The sequence below is a fragment of the Mastomys coucha genome, unplaced genomic scaffold (genome assembly GCF_008632895.1).
Source record: "Mastomys coucha isolate ucsf_1 unplaced genomic scaffold, UCSF_Mcou_1 pScaffold4, whole genome shotgun sequence".
Lineage (NCBI taxonomy): Eukaryota > Metazoa > Chordata > Mammalia > Rodentia > Muridae > Mastomys > Mastomys coucha.
This window is the reverse complement of record NW_022196910.1, coordinates 11,297,436-11,312,058: the sequence shown is the minus strand read 5'-3', so window position 1 is coordinate 11,312,058 and position 14,623 is coordinate 11,297,436. Positions and strand designations below refer to the sequence as shown.

General features: G+C 44.8%; 1 protein-coding gene across 2 annotated transcripts in view; it reads left to right on the top strand.

Annotated features, from left to right (window-relative positions):
* Btbd11 (BTB domain containing 11) overlaps nucleotides 1–14,623 on the top strand; it is a 262,443-nt gene that overhangs the window by 146,677 nt on the left and 101,143 nt on the right. For both annotated transcript variants that reach the window (XM_031350227.1, XM_031350226.1), the window contains exon 2: nucleotides 4,544–4,693. In XM_031350227.1, coding sequence (XP_031206087.1) covers nucleotides 4,544–4,693 — 150 coding nt within the window. The remainder of the gene's footprint in view (nucleotides 1–4,543; nucleotides 4,694–14,623) is intronic.

Genomic DNA, 14,623 nt, shown 5'->3' with positions numbered 1-14,623 from the left:
TCTCTCTGTCCCTCTCTCTCTCTGTCCCTCTCCCTGTCTCTCTCTGTCTCTTTCTGTCTCTCTCTCTCTCTCTCTCTCTTTGTTTCTCTCCCTCCCTCCCTCTCTCTCTCCCTCTCTCCCCCCTCTCTCCCCCTCTCTCTCTGTCTCTCTCTGTGTCCCTCTCTCTCTCTCTCTCTCTGTCTCTCTCTCTGTCTCTCTCTGTTTCTCTCCTTCCCTCCCTCTCTCTCTCCTTTTCTCTCTCTCTGTCTCTCTTTCTGTCTCTTTCTCTGTCTCTGTCTCTTTGTGTGTGTAGGTGTGTGTATGTGTACACACTGGTGAGTGTGCACATGTTTACATGTATGTACATGTGTGTATATGTGTGCATAGTCAACATCAACACTCTTCCTCTATCAATCTCAATCTTATATTTTTTTTAGACAAGGTCTCTCTTTGAACCTAAAGCTCACTGATTTGGCTGGGCTGGCTGGCTAGCAAGCTCCTGTCTACACAGACACAGACAGACAGACAGACAGACAGACACACACACACACACACACACACACACACACACACACACGCACACATGCACACACCAGGGCTAGGGTTGCAGGGACATACCGCCATATTTGGCTTTTACATGCCTTTTTTCAGGTCTTCATGCTTATAGCAATAAGCATGCTTATACTTGACCGGCTGAGCCAACTCTCCCACCCCTCTGAACTTCAACTGTGATCTTGGATCTTAATCACCAAGCCATCCTGTCCTCAACTCCAGTGGCTTGCATCAGACACTAAAATATGATTCTCAAGCCTTCTTATTCACTTAGATATTTTTTTACATTAGAAAAAATAATTATTTCAGCTTATGTGTAAAGCCCTAGGAGACCATTTGAATGAAAATGGCTCCATGGGCCTATAGAGAGTGGCATTGTTAGGAGGTGTGTCCTTGATTTGACTTTGTTGGAAGAAGTGTGTCATTGTAGGTAGGCTTTGAAGTTTTAGAAACTCAAGTCAGGCCCAGTGTCACACTCTCTGATGCCTGCCAATCCAGGTGTAGAACTTCAGGCTCCTTCTCCAGCACCATGTCTGCCTGTGTGTCTCCATGCTTCTCGCCATGACAATAACCTCTGAACCGTAAGCCAGTCCCACTGAAATGTTTTCTTTTATAAGAGTTGCCGTGGTCATGGTGTCTCGTCACAGCAAGAGAATCCTAAGATACTCTATAGGGAATTCTCAAAAAGAAAATAAAACCATAATACATAATCTTTGCATAATAGATCAATTACAGATTTTGCAAATCTCCGTCATCTAGTTCTTAAGCCTTCTTTGAATAAATGGCATTTCCACATTTGAATTTCATAACTCTCGAAAAGGACAAGCAATTCCAAGGGGATTGTTCATCTGAGCGATGAAGCGTGAAGAAATCTAGAGCTGGCGTATGTGTGCCGACTTTCATCTCAGGTCGGATGTGTGGAGAACCTTTCTGCTTAGCACATGAAAGACAGCCCACCGGATCTCATTTCACATCCCCCTCCCCAGCAGCTCCAGAAGAAAGACAAATCCAGTGCTTTATCCCACCCTCCCATTCCCCACCCCCACTTCACACTGAGGTTCTCTGACCTGTCCGAGGCCAAGCGCAGGAAGAGTCAAGCTAGGGTGAAGCTCAGAGTTCCAGACTCAAGTTTCTTTCTCCCGTGCCCATTGTGGAACAGCATACAGGCAGGAGATCTGGGTTAACCCACAGCCAGTGATGAAAAACACAGGACACATGATAACCTTGAGGACACCTGAGGACCTGTGCTGATATTGATCTGCACCTTCCTCCTAGTGTTCAGGACTTCACTCCTGGCTCTTTAAGCCCCTTGATTATGTTCCCCTCTACCCACAAGTGAAGGGTCCATGAAACTTAACCTCACTTTCTAGTCCAGGTCATGATTTTCTGGCATCATATGTATTGACCCCTTCAAAAGATAGGAGGTCCGTGTGTTAGAGCCACAGATATCAGAGACCTTAGGTAAAGAATAAACCCAAGATTTATTGCCATGGCAGCAGCTTCCTGGTCCAGCCTCTGACTCTCAGGTTGATGGGAGGAAGGAAGAAGAGGACTCAAGGCCTCGCTGCCTGGTTTCAATAGAAAGATGTTAGAGAGGCAGAAGGGTCCTTTGTGTAGTGGCACCTTTCTGTAGGTCTGGTCTTCCCTATCTAAAAACTGAAAGATCCTTGGGTGTTCAGTGAATAGTGAGACTATATTGGCCTGTCTGCCAGGCTGTAATGTTTCCCAAGCTCATGGCCTGTTCCAACACATTAGTGGGCCCTCAGATCACTTTAGGGGCCACTGCCATCTCTCTCTCTCTCTCTCTCTCTCTCTCTATATATATATATATATATATATACATACATATATATACATATATATATATGTATGTATATATATGTATATATGTGTATATATACATATATGTGTGTATACATATCTGTGTGTATACATATATGTGTGTGTATACATATATATGTGTGTGTGTGTATACATATGTGTGTGTGTGTGTGTGTAATATAGAAGAGAAGGAACAAACAAAGCAGAGGCTGCGTCACACAGTAAGGGCAGGCAGTTTCCTATGGAAAGTTTTTGAAGACAACCATGAAAAGCACATTGTGTGTGCTAGGCTGTGATATGAAATATGTTCTTTGGAGCTACAAAATGTTTGACATATAAGCAGTTGGAGAAGGGTCTTTAATGGAAATTTGTCTGATAAATTTCAGTGCCAAGCGAGTATTAAAATTGAATGAGCCTTCGTATCCTTTAGCCACTGTTACCATACAATGGTTACTCTAGCTGCCTCCCCTCCCCCCACAGTCTCAGCAGGCACGAAGAGCGACACGGTTTGGGTGGGGCTACTGAGATCTGTGATCTGAACTGGTGATGAGTGAAGCTGAGCTCACCGGCTTTACATTCTGATTCCTCTCCCTCTGCCAGTGACTAACATCACTTAAATCATTCAGCACCTGTACGTTGTCCAACATGGGTTATTGCTCCCAATTTTATTCTGTGAGCATTGATAGTGGTGTGTGTGTGTGTGTGTGTGTGTGTATTTGGCTGGGGTATACCACTGTGTGCATATACCAGGGTATACCAGGCTACCCAGGGTATGTTCTGTTCAGAAGGCAGAGCTCAAGAAAGCAAGTTCAATGTCATGGACACCTTTCAGGCTCTGATTCTATCCTGTTAACATACCCTTGACCAAAGTAAGTCAACTAATCAGACTTGAAATTCAGGAAGCAGAGACACACTCCTTCCTCCTGGGGTGATTAGTGATTTAGTGATGGTTAAATGCCTCTGGTTAAGCCACAGAGTTACCATTCAGGTGCTCACTAAATGTTTACGGGGGGGGGGGGACGACAAAGTGTTCCAAGAGTTTCTGTGGGCATTCACCGTACAAGGTATAGGAATCCTAGTGACTTACTGGTTGTGGACAACCCTGGTCTTGTATTTTGATGCTAATTCCACTCTCGGGGAGGGGTTGCAGACTAGGAGTGAATTACATATACTGGTGCCTTGTGAACCTTCTCCCCACCTTAACTTTTCAAATAAAGGCTAGAGCCAGTGATTGGGCAATAGGAGGGAAGGTGGAGCTGAAAAGTTTGGGGGAGAAGGGAGAGGATGGATGAGGTGGAAGGACAATGGACAGAGGTGGATGAGGTGGAAGGAGAATGGAGCAGAAGCACATGGCTTGAAGAAACCAAAAGCTATACAGGATCTCATAGATAGGAAAAGAGCCGTGTAGAGGTAGATCTGCCCAGTCTGGGTGTGTAGCTTGTATTCCAGTTAATTGAGTTGTGATTTCTTTGACCAGGCTTTTTGGGTTGGAGATTTACTACAACACTTACCTCCAACTCCCAACCTCAACCCCATATTCATCACTACAGAGGAACCTTGAAGCCTTGTCTCCTAGATCACAGGCCATCCATACCAGTTCCATGTATTCAACCGATGAAGAAAGTCCTCAAAGGCTACCCCTTGCAGGAACTGCCCTTCCCCATTCCCCAATGCTTGGGCTGTCTCTGGAAGAAAGGATGAGGCGGGTTCAGGAGAAGCACCTCTCAGCAGATAGATTCTCTGCCAGGCTAGAGAACCATTCTCTTCATGATCTTTGGAAATATAGTGTCCAGACAAAGGCTCACATGGTTGTTAAATCAGTATCTATATCTAAAAGGGGTCCAAGGCCTGGGATGTAGGTCACTTGGTTTCTGCTTGCCTAGCATGGATGGAGCCTGGGTTTGATTCCCAGCACTGAATAAACTAGGCATGGTTGTGCACACCTGTAATCCCAGCACTCAGGAGATAGAGGTGGAAGAATTAGAAGTTCAAGGTCACCCTTGGCTACATAATGTTTGGGGCCAGCGCCAGTGGGAGCTCTATATGCTACCCTGTTTCAAAAGGGGTTGGAGGTCGAGAGTGTGGGTTCCCGTCTCAGCTTCTAACCGTTAGTGGTTTGGCTCCTCTCGCTTGATGAATTGAAAATTAACAATTAACAAGTTGTCGTCTTCTCTGTCCCTCTCTACTGCAGGTGTGCTGAGCCTGCCAGAGAGCCTGAACCTGCACCGAGACCCACAGCGGCCCAGCAAGCCGGGAGAGCTACCCATGTTCAGCCAGTCAGAGCTGAGGACCATCGAACAGTCCCTGCTGGCCACACGGGTGGGCAGCATCACCGAGCTCAGTAAGTGGACGCTGTCTCCTTAGCCTGGTATCCACCCCACATAGCCTCTCTATGTCTGAAGTGACATGCCAGTCTTTCACACCAAAGGTGCTCATGCTGACCTGTGCAGGGCACCTTTATTGAGTGCTTGCTGTGTACACAAAGCAGTGCCAGTGAAATCAGGGATGAAGATGAACACTCGAGAAGGAAGGAAGGAAGGCCTGCTAAATCTCCCAGCTCTGTCATTGCTTTAGTAAATTCTAGTCTTCATCTGCCTTGAGCCTCAGTTTCCTTTCCAATTACACCGAAGAAATCATCTCAGCCAGTGCTGGGTGATGTTCTGATATGGAATACACAGATGCCCATCTCAGGACATAGTAGCCTGCCTGCTGCAGGCAATATATGTGATCTTTTTTAAATGGTGCCCATTAACTATTGATGTCTACAGCAGCATCTGTTGAACACACATCAGATCTCCTCTCTCTTCTGTCCAGAAATCTCCTCTGGTTCCTTTCTGACCCACAGGACAAGCCCAAGTCCTCAGAACTGCTCCCAGGCTTCTTACCCAATATGCTCTGTTATCCCTTTGGTCCTCTTTCCTCCTTGCCCACAAGAGGGAAAACCCCAAGACTTTTGCACTGACTGCTCTCCCAAGCCAAAACAACTTTCCATGTCTTGCTTTCTCACCCCTGTGAAACAACCACTCTCTAAGGACCCTTTTCTTACTTCAGGCTGGTAAAGCAAACCACAAGAATAGCTTAAAGGGCAAGCATCTGGGGTTTGGAGGGATGGATAAACAGTCAAGAGCCCTTGCTGCTCTTGCAGAAGGATTCCAATTCAGTTCCTAGCACCCATGCCAGGAAGCTCGCATCTACCTGTAACTCCAGCTTCAAGAGTTCAGTCCCCTCTTCTGGCCTCCAAGGGTACCCTCACACTGTGTGCATACACAGAGGCAGGGATTGGGGAGAGACCTTTATTTTTCACAGCTCTAGAGGGTGGGAAGTTCAAGGTCAGAAATTCAGTTCCTGGTAATGGCTGTCTGCCCAGCTTACAGTTGATACCTTCTCAATGGGCCTCTTCCTATAAGGTCTATCATGAGGGCCCCATCCTCTTGGACTTGCCCAATCCTAAACAACTGCTAACTGCCCCGCTTTCCAACACGACCACACTGCAGGCTGAGGCTTCCACATGTGAACTGCAGAGGACACATGAATTCAGTTCATTGGTCCATAGCAACCTTCATCCCTTATCGATTACACTTAAGTGTTCTGCCCAGAACCTACCATCCTCCAGCATACTTGATGCATTTGTGTTTACGAGGCCTCCTTATTGAGGCACAATTCACACACAGCTTACCTATGCTTCCAGTTCTGACATTTTTAGTATATTTATCAAGTTGCACAACCATAACCACAGTCTGTTTCAGACCATTTTTATTACTCCAATTAAAAGCCCAGCACCCATAATAGACCCCTCCCTCCTATCTCCTAATCACGCTCCACATTTAACTTCTTTATTTTTTTGCATTGCCTCTCTCCCTGCTGGAATCTGTCCTCCCTTCCTGATGGGACAAATGTTTAATGTGTTCACTGATAGAACAGTATTATATGGATAATAGATAAATAGATAGATGATAGACAGATACATAGATACATAAATAGATACATAGATGGATAGATCAGCATCTGGAACTTGAGAAGAATGAAGCACAGAAGAAAGGGGATAAAGAAAGAAGGGAAAGAGGAAGGCCACAAAAAAGTATAAAAGAAATAAGAGAGGACATGATGGTCAATTGTGCTAACTTGACTGGATGAAAAAATGCTCAGGGAGGACCACTGAGGTGGTTCAGTGGGTGACGGTGCTGCTGCCAAGACTGATGACCCAAATTCTATCCCCAAGACCCACGAGGTGAAAGAAGAGAACCATTTCCTCAAGTTGTCCTCTGACACACCCCATGCATGCCTTGGAACATGCACATTCACACACATAGTACACAAATAAAACAGTGAAAAAAAATAAGAAATGTCTAGGGGATTAGGAAGCGTTCTTCTAGGTGTGACTGTCATGGTGCCTCGTTTCTGCCATCCTGATTTTCTGCGCAAGCCCATGAGGCCAAGAGAGGACATAGGGTTTCGGAGAACTGAACCCTGAGAGCCAAAAATCTTTTCTCTCTCATTTCTGTCAGACATTTTGTTGCAGCAATGCAAAACAAAACAAAACAAAACAAAACCTCACACAGAGAAAACAGTCGAGTTTGGAGTATCCCAGGTTTGAAGAATATTGGTTATATGTGCCCTGGTTTGGACTTGTACCCTCCAGCCAGACCCACTGTATTCCTTTCTTCTCTGTTGCTGGGATGAAAGCAGCCTGGAGCAGGAAAGGATTTATTTCAGCATCCACTTCCAGGTCATATTCCATCACTGAGGGGAGTACAGGCACAAACTCAGGCAGGAGCCTGCAGGCCAGAACTGAAGAGGCAGTGGAGGGGCGCTGCCTACTGGCTTGCTCCCTCAGCTCATGTTCAGCCTGCTTCCTTGTATAACTCAAGACTACCTGCCTGAGGATGGCACTGCCCACAGTGGGCTAGGCCTTGCCACATCAATCAATCAACAGTCAAGACAGGTCCCCCACAGACAAAGACCGCTGGACGATCTAGTCTGAGAATTACCTGAGAAATCCTTCAGTTGAGATTCCCTCGAGTTGACAATAAAAACTAACCAGGATACCAAGCAAAGGAAATTACTGCTGTATTTGCTCAAGACTCTCAGTTGAATGTTAAACAGCTCAGCTGTCTCTAGGTTCCTGGTGGGACTGGAGTGTTGATTTCTACACAACTAAACTGTGCAGAAGTTGATACAGCAATTGCAGCAGATCCTGGGCAGTACATGTTGTGATCATAAAAAGAGAAAGAGCTATAAGAATATGTTCTGGCAGGGTGTGGGGAAAGGGGGTGTCTCAGCAGGCCCATGCTGAGGCATCCCTTCCCCCTGAGAGACCAACCACACAACAGTATAATATAGAGTAGAATTTATTTAGGGCATGGGGAGGGAGTTAAGAGGGTAGCAGAGGTGGAGAAAGACAGAGGGAAAGAAAGAGCAGAGAAGTAGGGGCCGGCCATGGCCAGGTGGAGAGACGGGGGAGGAGAATGGGAAGAGGGGGAACAAGAGGGCAAGAGGTAAGAGAGTAAGAGAGCAAGAGAGAGAGGAGGGGGCAAGCAGCCCCTTTTATAGGGCCAGGTAACTGTGGGGTGGAGCATACCTGGCTGCTGCCAGGTATCTGTGAGGGGTGGAGTCCAGACAGAATACCAACAGTACAAAGCTTCTGGACCCAGAACCCAGCTTGCACCTCCTCCAGAGGAGTTCCTGACCCATGGGGACATGCAGCATCTCTGTGATTGCAAGGTTTGGGGAGTGAGAGACTATCTCTGGATACTATAGTGGAGACTATCGCTGCATTCATTACGTTTCTTTCACTGTAACAAAATATCAACAGAACAGATCAAGAGAAAAGGGTCTATTGGGGCCCACAGCATCAGAGGGTTCCATCCCTGGCAACTTGGTTCTGTTTCTTGATTCACTGTGAAGCAGAACATCATGGTGGTAGGATTATGTGTCCAAGGGGGCTTTTTTTTATCTCCTTGCAAACAGGAAGCCAATAACAAGACAGGAAGAGAGCAGGGATATGGTGACTTCAAGGACCCATCCCCAGACACAATTTCCTCCACCTGGGTTTCACCTCCTGAAGTTTCTAGAAACTTCTAAGATGGCACCACAGGTCAGAAGTCAAACCTCCAACAGATGAGCCTTTTAAGTGAGGCACACCTCATATGCAGACCACAACAGGCACAAGATAGCTGGCTTCCTGGCCTCTGTGTGGAGAGGTTGGATTCCCATCCTTTTCCAACCCCCAAAGCCATGAGATGTCCCCAGTAACAATATCTTCTGACTCCTTGCCGTGTAGGTGATTGAAAGCTTATCAGTGACATTCCCCTGTTGGGAGTCTGGTGATGTCTAGAGACCCTTCCTGCCTTAGAACATTTTTTTAAATGCATAAGATACAAAACTACAGAAAAAGAAAAACAAATTTTTTGCATTTAAATCATGGCATAGTCAGTGTGTGTGTGTGTGTGTGTGTGTGTGTGTGTGTGTGTGTGTTTTATGTGTATGAGTTTTACCTACATGCTCATATGCACAATACATGCATGAAGTACCTGAAGAAGCCCAAAGAGGGTGTCAAATTCCCTGGAATTGGAGTTACAGATGGTCGTGAGCTGCCTTGTGGGTACTGGGAATTGAACTCAGGTCTCCTGGAAGAGCAGCAAGTGCTCTTAACCACTGATCCATCTCTTCATCCCCCACACTCTTGTGATTTTTTTTTATTAGCACATAATATGATGGGATCTAGCAGTAAATCTGATGGCCACATAATTCTGAGATTGTGATATTTATGAATACGACTCTGAGGAATCCACAAGGAAGTGGTGGATGTTTGCATTTTAGCATACTGCCAGGGTGTCTTCAGAATGTGCAAAAGCTCTAAGCAACACCCTTGGGAAGCATTGCCAGAAAACAGAAGACAGGAGACATTCGGACATTCTCCTTCTGGAAATGTCCTTGTCCCTCAAGCCGTAGAAGCTGACTACATATTGGAACATGCCTGTGTATACATTATTTGGGAAGAGGCCTCCACACAATGCAGCCCACATACTGTCTTGCTGGGTCTCAGAGGTTAGTCCTGGGGCTAGAAAGATGACTTAGTCAATAAAGTGCTTCTCAAGAAAGTATGAGGACCTAAGTTTAGACCCTCTGCACACACGCATACACACACACATACACCCTTATACGCTTACACCCTTACATACATTTAACACGTACAAAGGTTAGTCCTGAAGTGCTTCTTCAAAGGGCCCACCAGCCTCTGTTCAAAGAATTTGCTAAGCAAATCCATGATTCACCTAAGCAGGCGGCCCATGGGAACAGCGTGTTGCAGAAATTGTTTTTAAGGATAATTTGCTGTGTAAATTAAACACCGTCGTCATTGGATGTTGACTTCCATGTGTGAATTGTTGGCACACAAATGGGTGTTGCTAATTGCGAGTGTGTTTTGTGTGTTCATTAAGTTGGGCATGAAGTCGGTGTGAAGACGTGCTCTGATAAAACTCTGCATAGACAGAAGGTAATAAGATTCCTCTCTTCAGATCTGACTGTAATTTAGGCTGCTCTGCTCTGCAGTCTGAATAAACAAAGACCGGCTCTCTCTGGATACAGAGACCTGTTCTTCATATTCAAAGGTTGTTCTGTCCAGGTGGATGGTAGAAACCACTGTTTTTGCAGCAGAGGTGAGAATCTCATCTCTTGAAAGAGTCTCATGGGTGAAAGATTCAAGAGCAGAGCCCCTTCTTAATAGGTGATAATGATAACAGCACCAACTGGTTTGGAAGTAGGGTGCCATGCTGGCTAATCTAGATTGTTAACCTGAGGAAACTAGACAGAATCACCATGGAAATACATCTCTGGGCGTGTCGATGAGGATGTTTCCAGAAAGGTTTAACTGAAGAAGGAAGACCTACACTGAATGTAAACGGCACCATCCCATAAGCTGAGGTCCTGGTCCAAATAAGAAGAAAACAAGCTCAACCCCAGGCCCAGGCCCAGACCCAGATGCATCCCCCTTTGCTTCCCGCCTGTAGACACAGTGTAATCATCTGCTTCAAGCTCCTGCCACCTTGCCTTTCCAACCATGATGGACCATCCTCTCAAACTGTAAGCCAGAATAAACACTTTCTTTGTTGGGTGTTTTGTCACAACATCAAGTAATAATTAATATGGGCACTGTGATAAATCTACAGAACTGCTTTTGATGTATTGTCCCTACTTTGTGATCCAGGGGTGGGAGCAAGAGGAGGTTGAACAATAATCCCTCCATTAGCTTCACCTGTGATCTAAAAGGCTGGAAATTGCATCCTGGCTTTGGATGGTAACCCTGCCACACATCACCATAGACCCACTCTCCTACCAGAGTGGTGTGATTAGGTACCACTCAAATCCCAGAGGCCCCTCCATGAGGATGGGGTACCGTTGGGGCTATGCTCCTCCAGCTCTGGGGACCTGCCGTTTGCTCTGAGGGTATACAGGCTCTGGAATTAACTGTAGATACCCAACATTCAGAAAAGTTGCCAAGTCCCCAAGGTGGGGACCAGCCCTGAAAGCTGGGATGTCTCCCTAAGTCACCTTGCCATTTCTTCAGTAAATCATATTAAGATTCAGATCTGCACTAAGCCACAGGAATGCCTGGAGCACTCACCTTTATCCCTCCTGTTACCTTGCTTCACTTTTTATCCTGAAAGTTTCCCAGAGGCATATATTGAAAGCTTATCTTCCAGCCCTTGGTCAGTGGGGGTGGGGAGTCCTTGAAGGGAATCCTGGGATACCAGCCCTTCCTGTTTCTCTTGCTTTTTCTTGGCTGCTATGAGATGAAGATGCCTCCTCTACCTCATGCTCCTTCCATGAGATAGTGAGTTTCCACAGACCCAAAGCGGTAAAGTCAAGAGACCTTTTAAGTCGATTACTTGAGGTGGTAGAATGCTGACTGGCATATCTAATCTTGGTGTAAAAACACTCACCATTTCTGGATTGTCACTGTGTAAAGTGCATGGCACACACACTCCCATTATTAGTATTCCCATTTCACAGATAACAACAACTGGGTGTGAGGAAGGATCATTGTCTTGCCCAAGGGTGAACAACCAGAGAGTAGAAAACAAGTCTTAGTTCAAACGGTTTTCTTTGTCCTCTCTGATGTGTCTGAATAAGCTTTGTATTCTGAGCACCTTGTATACCACCCACAGTTCAGCTAATGTCCCTTGAATGAGAAATTAATAGCCTGAAGTGAACTACACATGAAAAGTGAAGAATATGCAGTAGGTTGGAGACTCAAAGAAAAATCCAGACTAATATCAAGTTTTCTATTGAATTTTGGAATTTGGAGATCCTGGGTTGAACATCTACGTGTTCTCAATTACATAATAGGGAGGTGACATCCTAAGACAGCATGTGGTGCCCACACTGACTTGGAGTCTGTGAGCAGTTGCGGTCACCCTTGAGTGTGGTCCTCTCTTTCCCTCTCCTCCTCTCCTCTCTTCACTTCTTACACCCTCCTCTCTCCTTTCCCCTCTTCTTACTTTTCCTTCTTTTCAAAATGAAAGGACTGAAGCAGAAATGAAAATGAAAAAGATTTGGGCATAAGCAGCCCTCATTGAAAGTGTGATCTTTTTCCAGAGAAGTCACCTCTGGCTCACAGCAGTCTCAGTTTCTAGGGGGCTGTACATTCGAGCTGGAGCCAGGCATGTTCAAGAAGCATCCTCTGGGCGGGCATGGAAGATGATTGTAGGTGATGTACAGAGCTGTTTTAATTTTAATTGCTATGTATATTTCATGAGTGTGAGGAAATATTGGTTTTCCATTTATGGCACTGATATGAAGTTTCCTTTTTAAATAAATTTATTTGTATGAACAAGTGAGGCAATTTAAAGAGAAAATATTAAGTAAATAAATTGTACAAGCTGTGCACAGATAAGAGAGACATCATGATGGTAATTCCCAGGTGGCTGACATTTGAGAAACACAATTACCAGTGGATGAATTCTCAGATAGGTTTCTTGAACTGAACTCCAGCTGCCCAAGCTCAGAGCAGCTGGCAACAGACAAAATGATTTTCTGTTTGGGGCTCATGTCACAGACAGGGAACACAGCAGGTAGTAGCACTTATAGAGCGAGGAGTTTCAAGCAGAGCGAGGTAGTGATGGTCTCGCATAGGCTGCCATCCCCAGAGATATGTTAAGGGCCTCTCTGGTCCAGGGATGAAGATGACAATGATGATGGAAATCATGTGATGACTGACATGATGCAACAATGTTGGTGATGATGGCAATGGTGGTGATGGTGATGAACAGGGAGATGACTGAAATGATGTAATAATGTTGGTGGTGATGGAGATGATGATGATGAACATGGTAATGAATGATATGATATAATAATGTTGGTGATAATGGAGATGATGGTGATGATGAACGTGGTGATGACAAATTTTATGATACTGATGATGATTAGAGATGATCATGATGATGATGAAAGCACTGTAATGATGATGGTGATAGTGAGCTGATAATGCTGGTGATAATGAATTTAGTGATGGCAGAAATGATATGATAATGATGTAGCTGATGTTGGTGAGGATGGAAATGATGTAATGAGGATGGTGATGATGGAATTGATGTCGAGATGGTGGTGGTGATAATGATGGCAATGGTAGTGATGATAAAATAAAATAGTGCTAAATGCTAATTAAGCACAAACAAAGCTCCAGACCTCACCCCCTCTTTGAGAACTTTTAAGTATATGTATGCATTTCCTCATTTAATATTGTCATTATCTCTACTTTACAGACAAGTATGCCCAGGTTAGGTATCGTATGTGTTTTTCCCTTAAAGTACACAACAAATCTATTCTTCCATCCTTTTCCTTTCTCAAAGAGAATTAAATTAGCTTGTTCAGAGTCACTACTAGATAATGACAGGTTGGGTGCTAATATGCATTGCAAAAAGCATGCTCTCTGCTCCCCAGGAGAGAGCAAGAGACAGCGTGTAGTCTCTGTGTAGAAGGCTCTGTGAAGGAAGCATAAACGTAGATAGTTAACTGGGAAGCACTACAAAATTAAGCAGGTTTGTCTTTATTAGGCTGTATTGTTGCAGGTATGCATGGGAATGAGATTCTGACCAGAGCATTTTAGAAGGCTCCCTGGAGATGAGCCTTTTGATCAAGTATTAGGAGTTGTAAAGATGTGGGAAGTAACCATCCAAGTTAAGAAATCAACAAACCTGAGATTGTCAGGTGAGCAGAATGGTCCCCAAGAAGACAGGGAGATAGTGAGACTGTAAGGCAAAGGCATCCACACACCAGCTTTCCGGTGCCCCAGAAGGTGATAAAACGGTGGGCAAGGGGAAACCATTGCCAGCATCTCTCCATCTCTGCCATGACTGTTACCACTCCCGTTTTCCAGGCACTCTTGAGTTTTCTCATTCCAAAGTATTTCACAGGAATGTTTTTCATTCCATTAATATGAATTAAACATACATAATAGGTTTCATTATGACATTTTCACACATGTAAATAGTATGATTTGATAGTATTCATCCCCTATTACCCTCTCACATTTCTCTCTCACGATTTCTGTTTTAGTTTCTTTTCAGTTGCTGTGATTTAAGGGAAAAAAATTATAAAAGCAACTTAAGGAATAAAAATTTTAGTAGGCTCACAATTCCTAGTTTCAGTGTATCGTTATGGGGAAAATCAGGCAGCAGGAAGTTGTAGCAGCTAGTCACATTACATCCACTGGCAAGAGCAAAGGGCAATGAATTAGTACATGTGAACTCTTATCTAGTCCATAGTCCTCTGCCAAGGGGATCATGCCGCCTGCAGTGGGCAGATCCCCCCATCAACTAAAGAACCAAAACAACCCTGGAAGACATGCCTGAAGGGTCCTTCTCTCAGTTGACTTTGGGCTTTGACAATTAGCACTAACCATTTCTCTCGCTCCCCTAGCAGCCACCAACTATACATGAATCTTCGGGGCCTCATGAGCTCCTCCCTCATGAGAGCCTTTGAGGGGAAGAATATTCTAGTCTGAGCCTGGACAAAGGGTAGGGAAAGAAATACCTATCCCCCAGGTGCCAGAATTCAAGTTCAGAAACTGAAGAAAAGTTGGATGCCGTCCATAATCCCTGTGGGCAGAAAAATCCTCGGTCAACACTTGCATTCCCCTTCTCTCAATATTTACTTTGTGCATACTTTTTAATAACATAATCCTGATCACACTGTAAGTAATTTTGAAGTCCACACTTTCCCTACTTACCATTTTAATGAAGATTCCTCCTCACGATATTGCAGTTTTGTG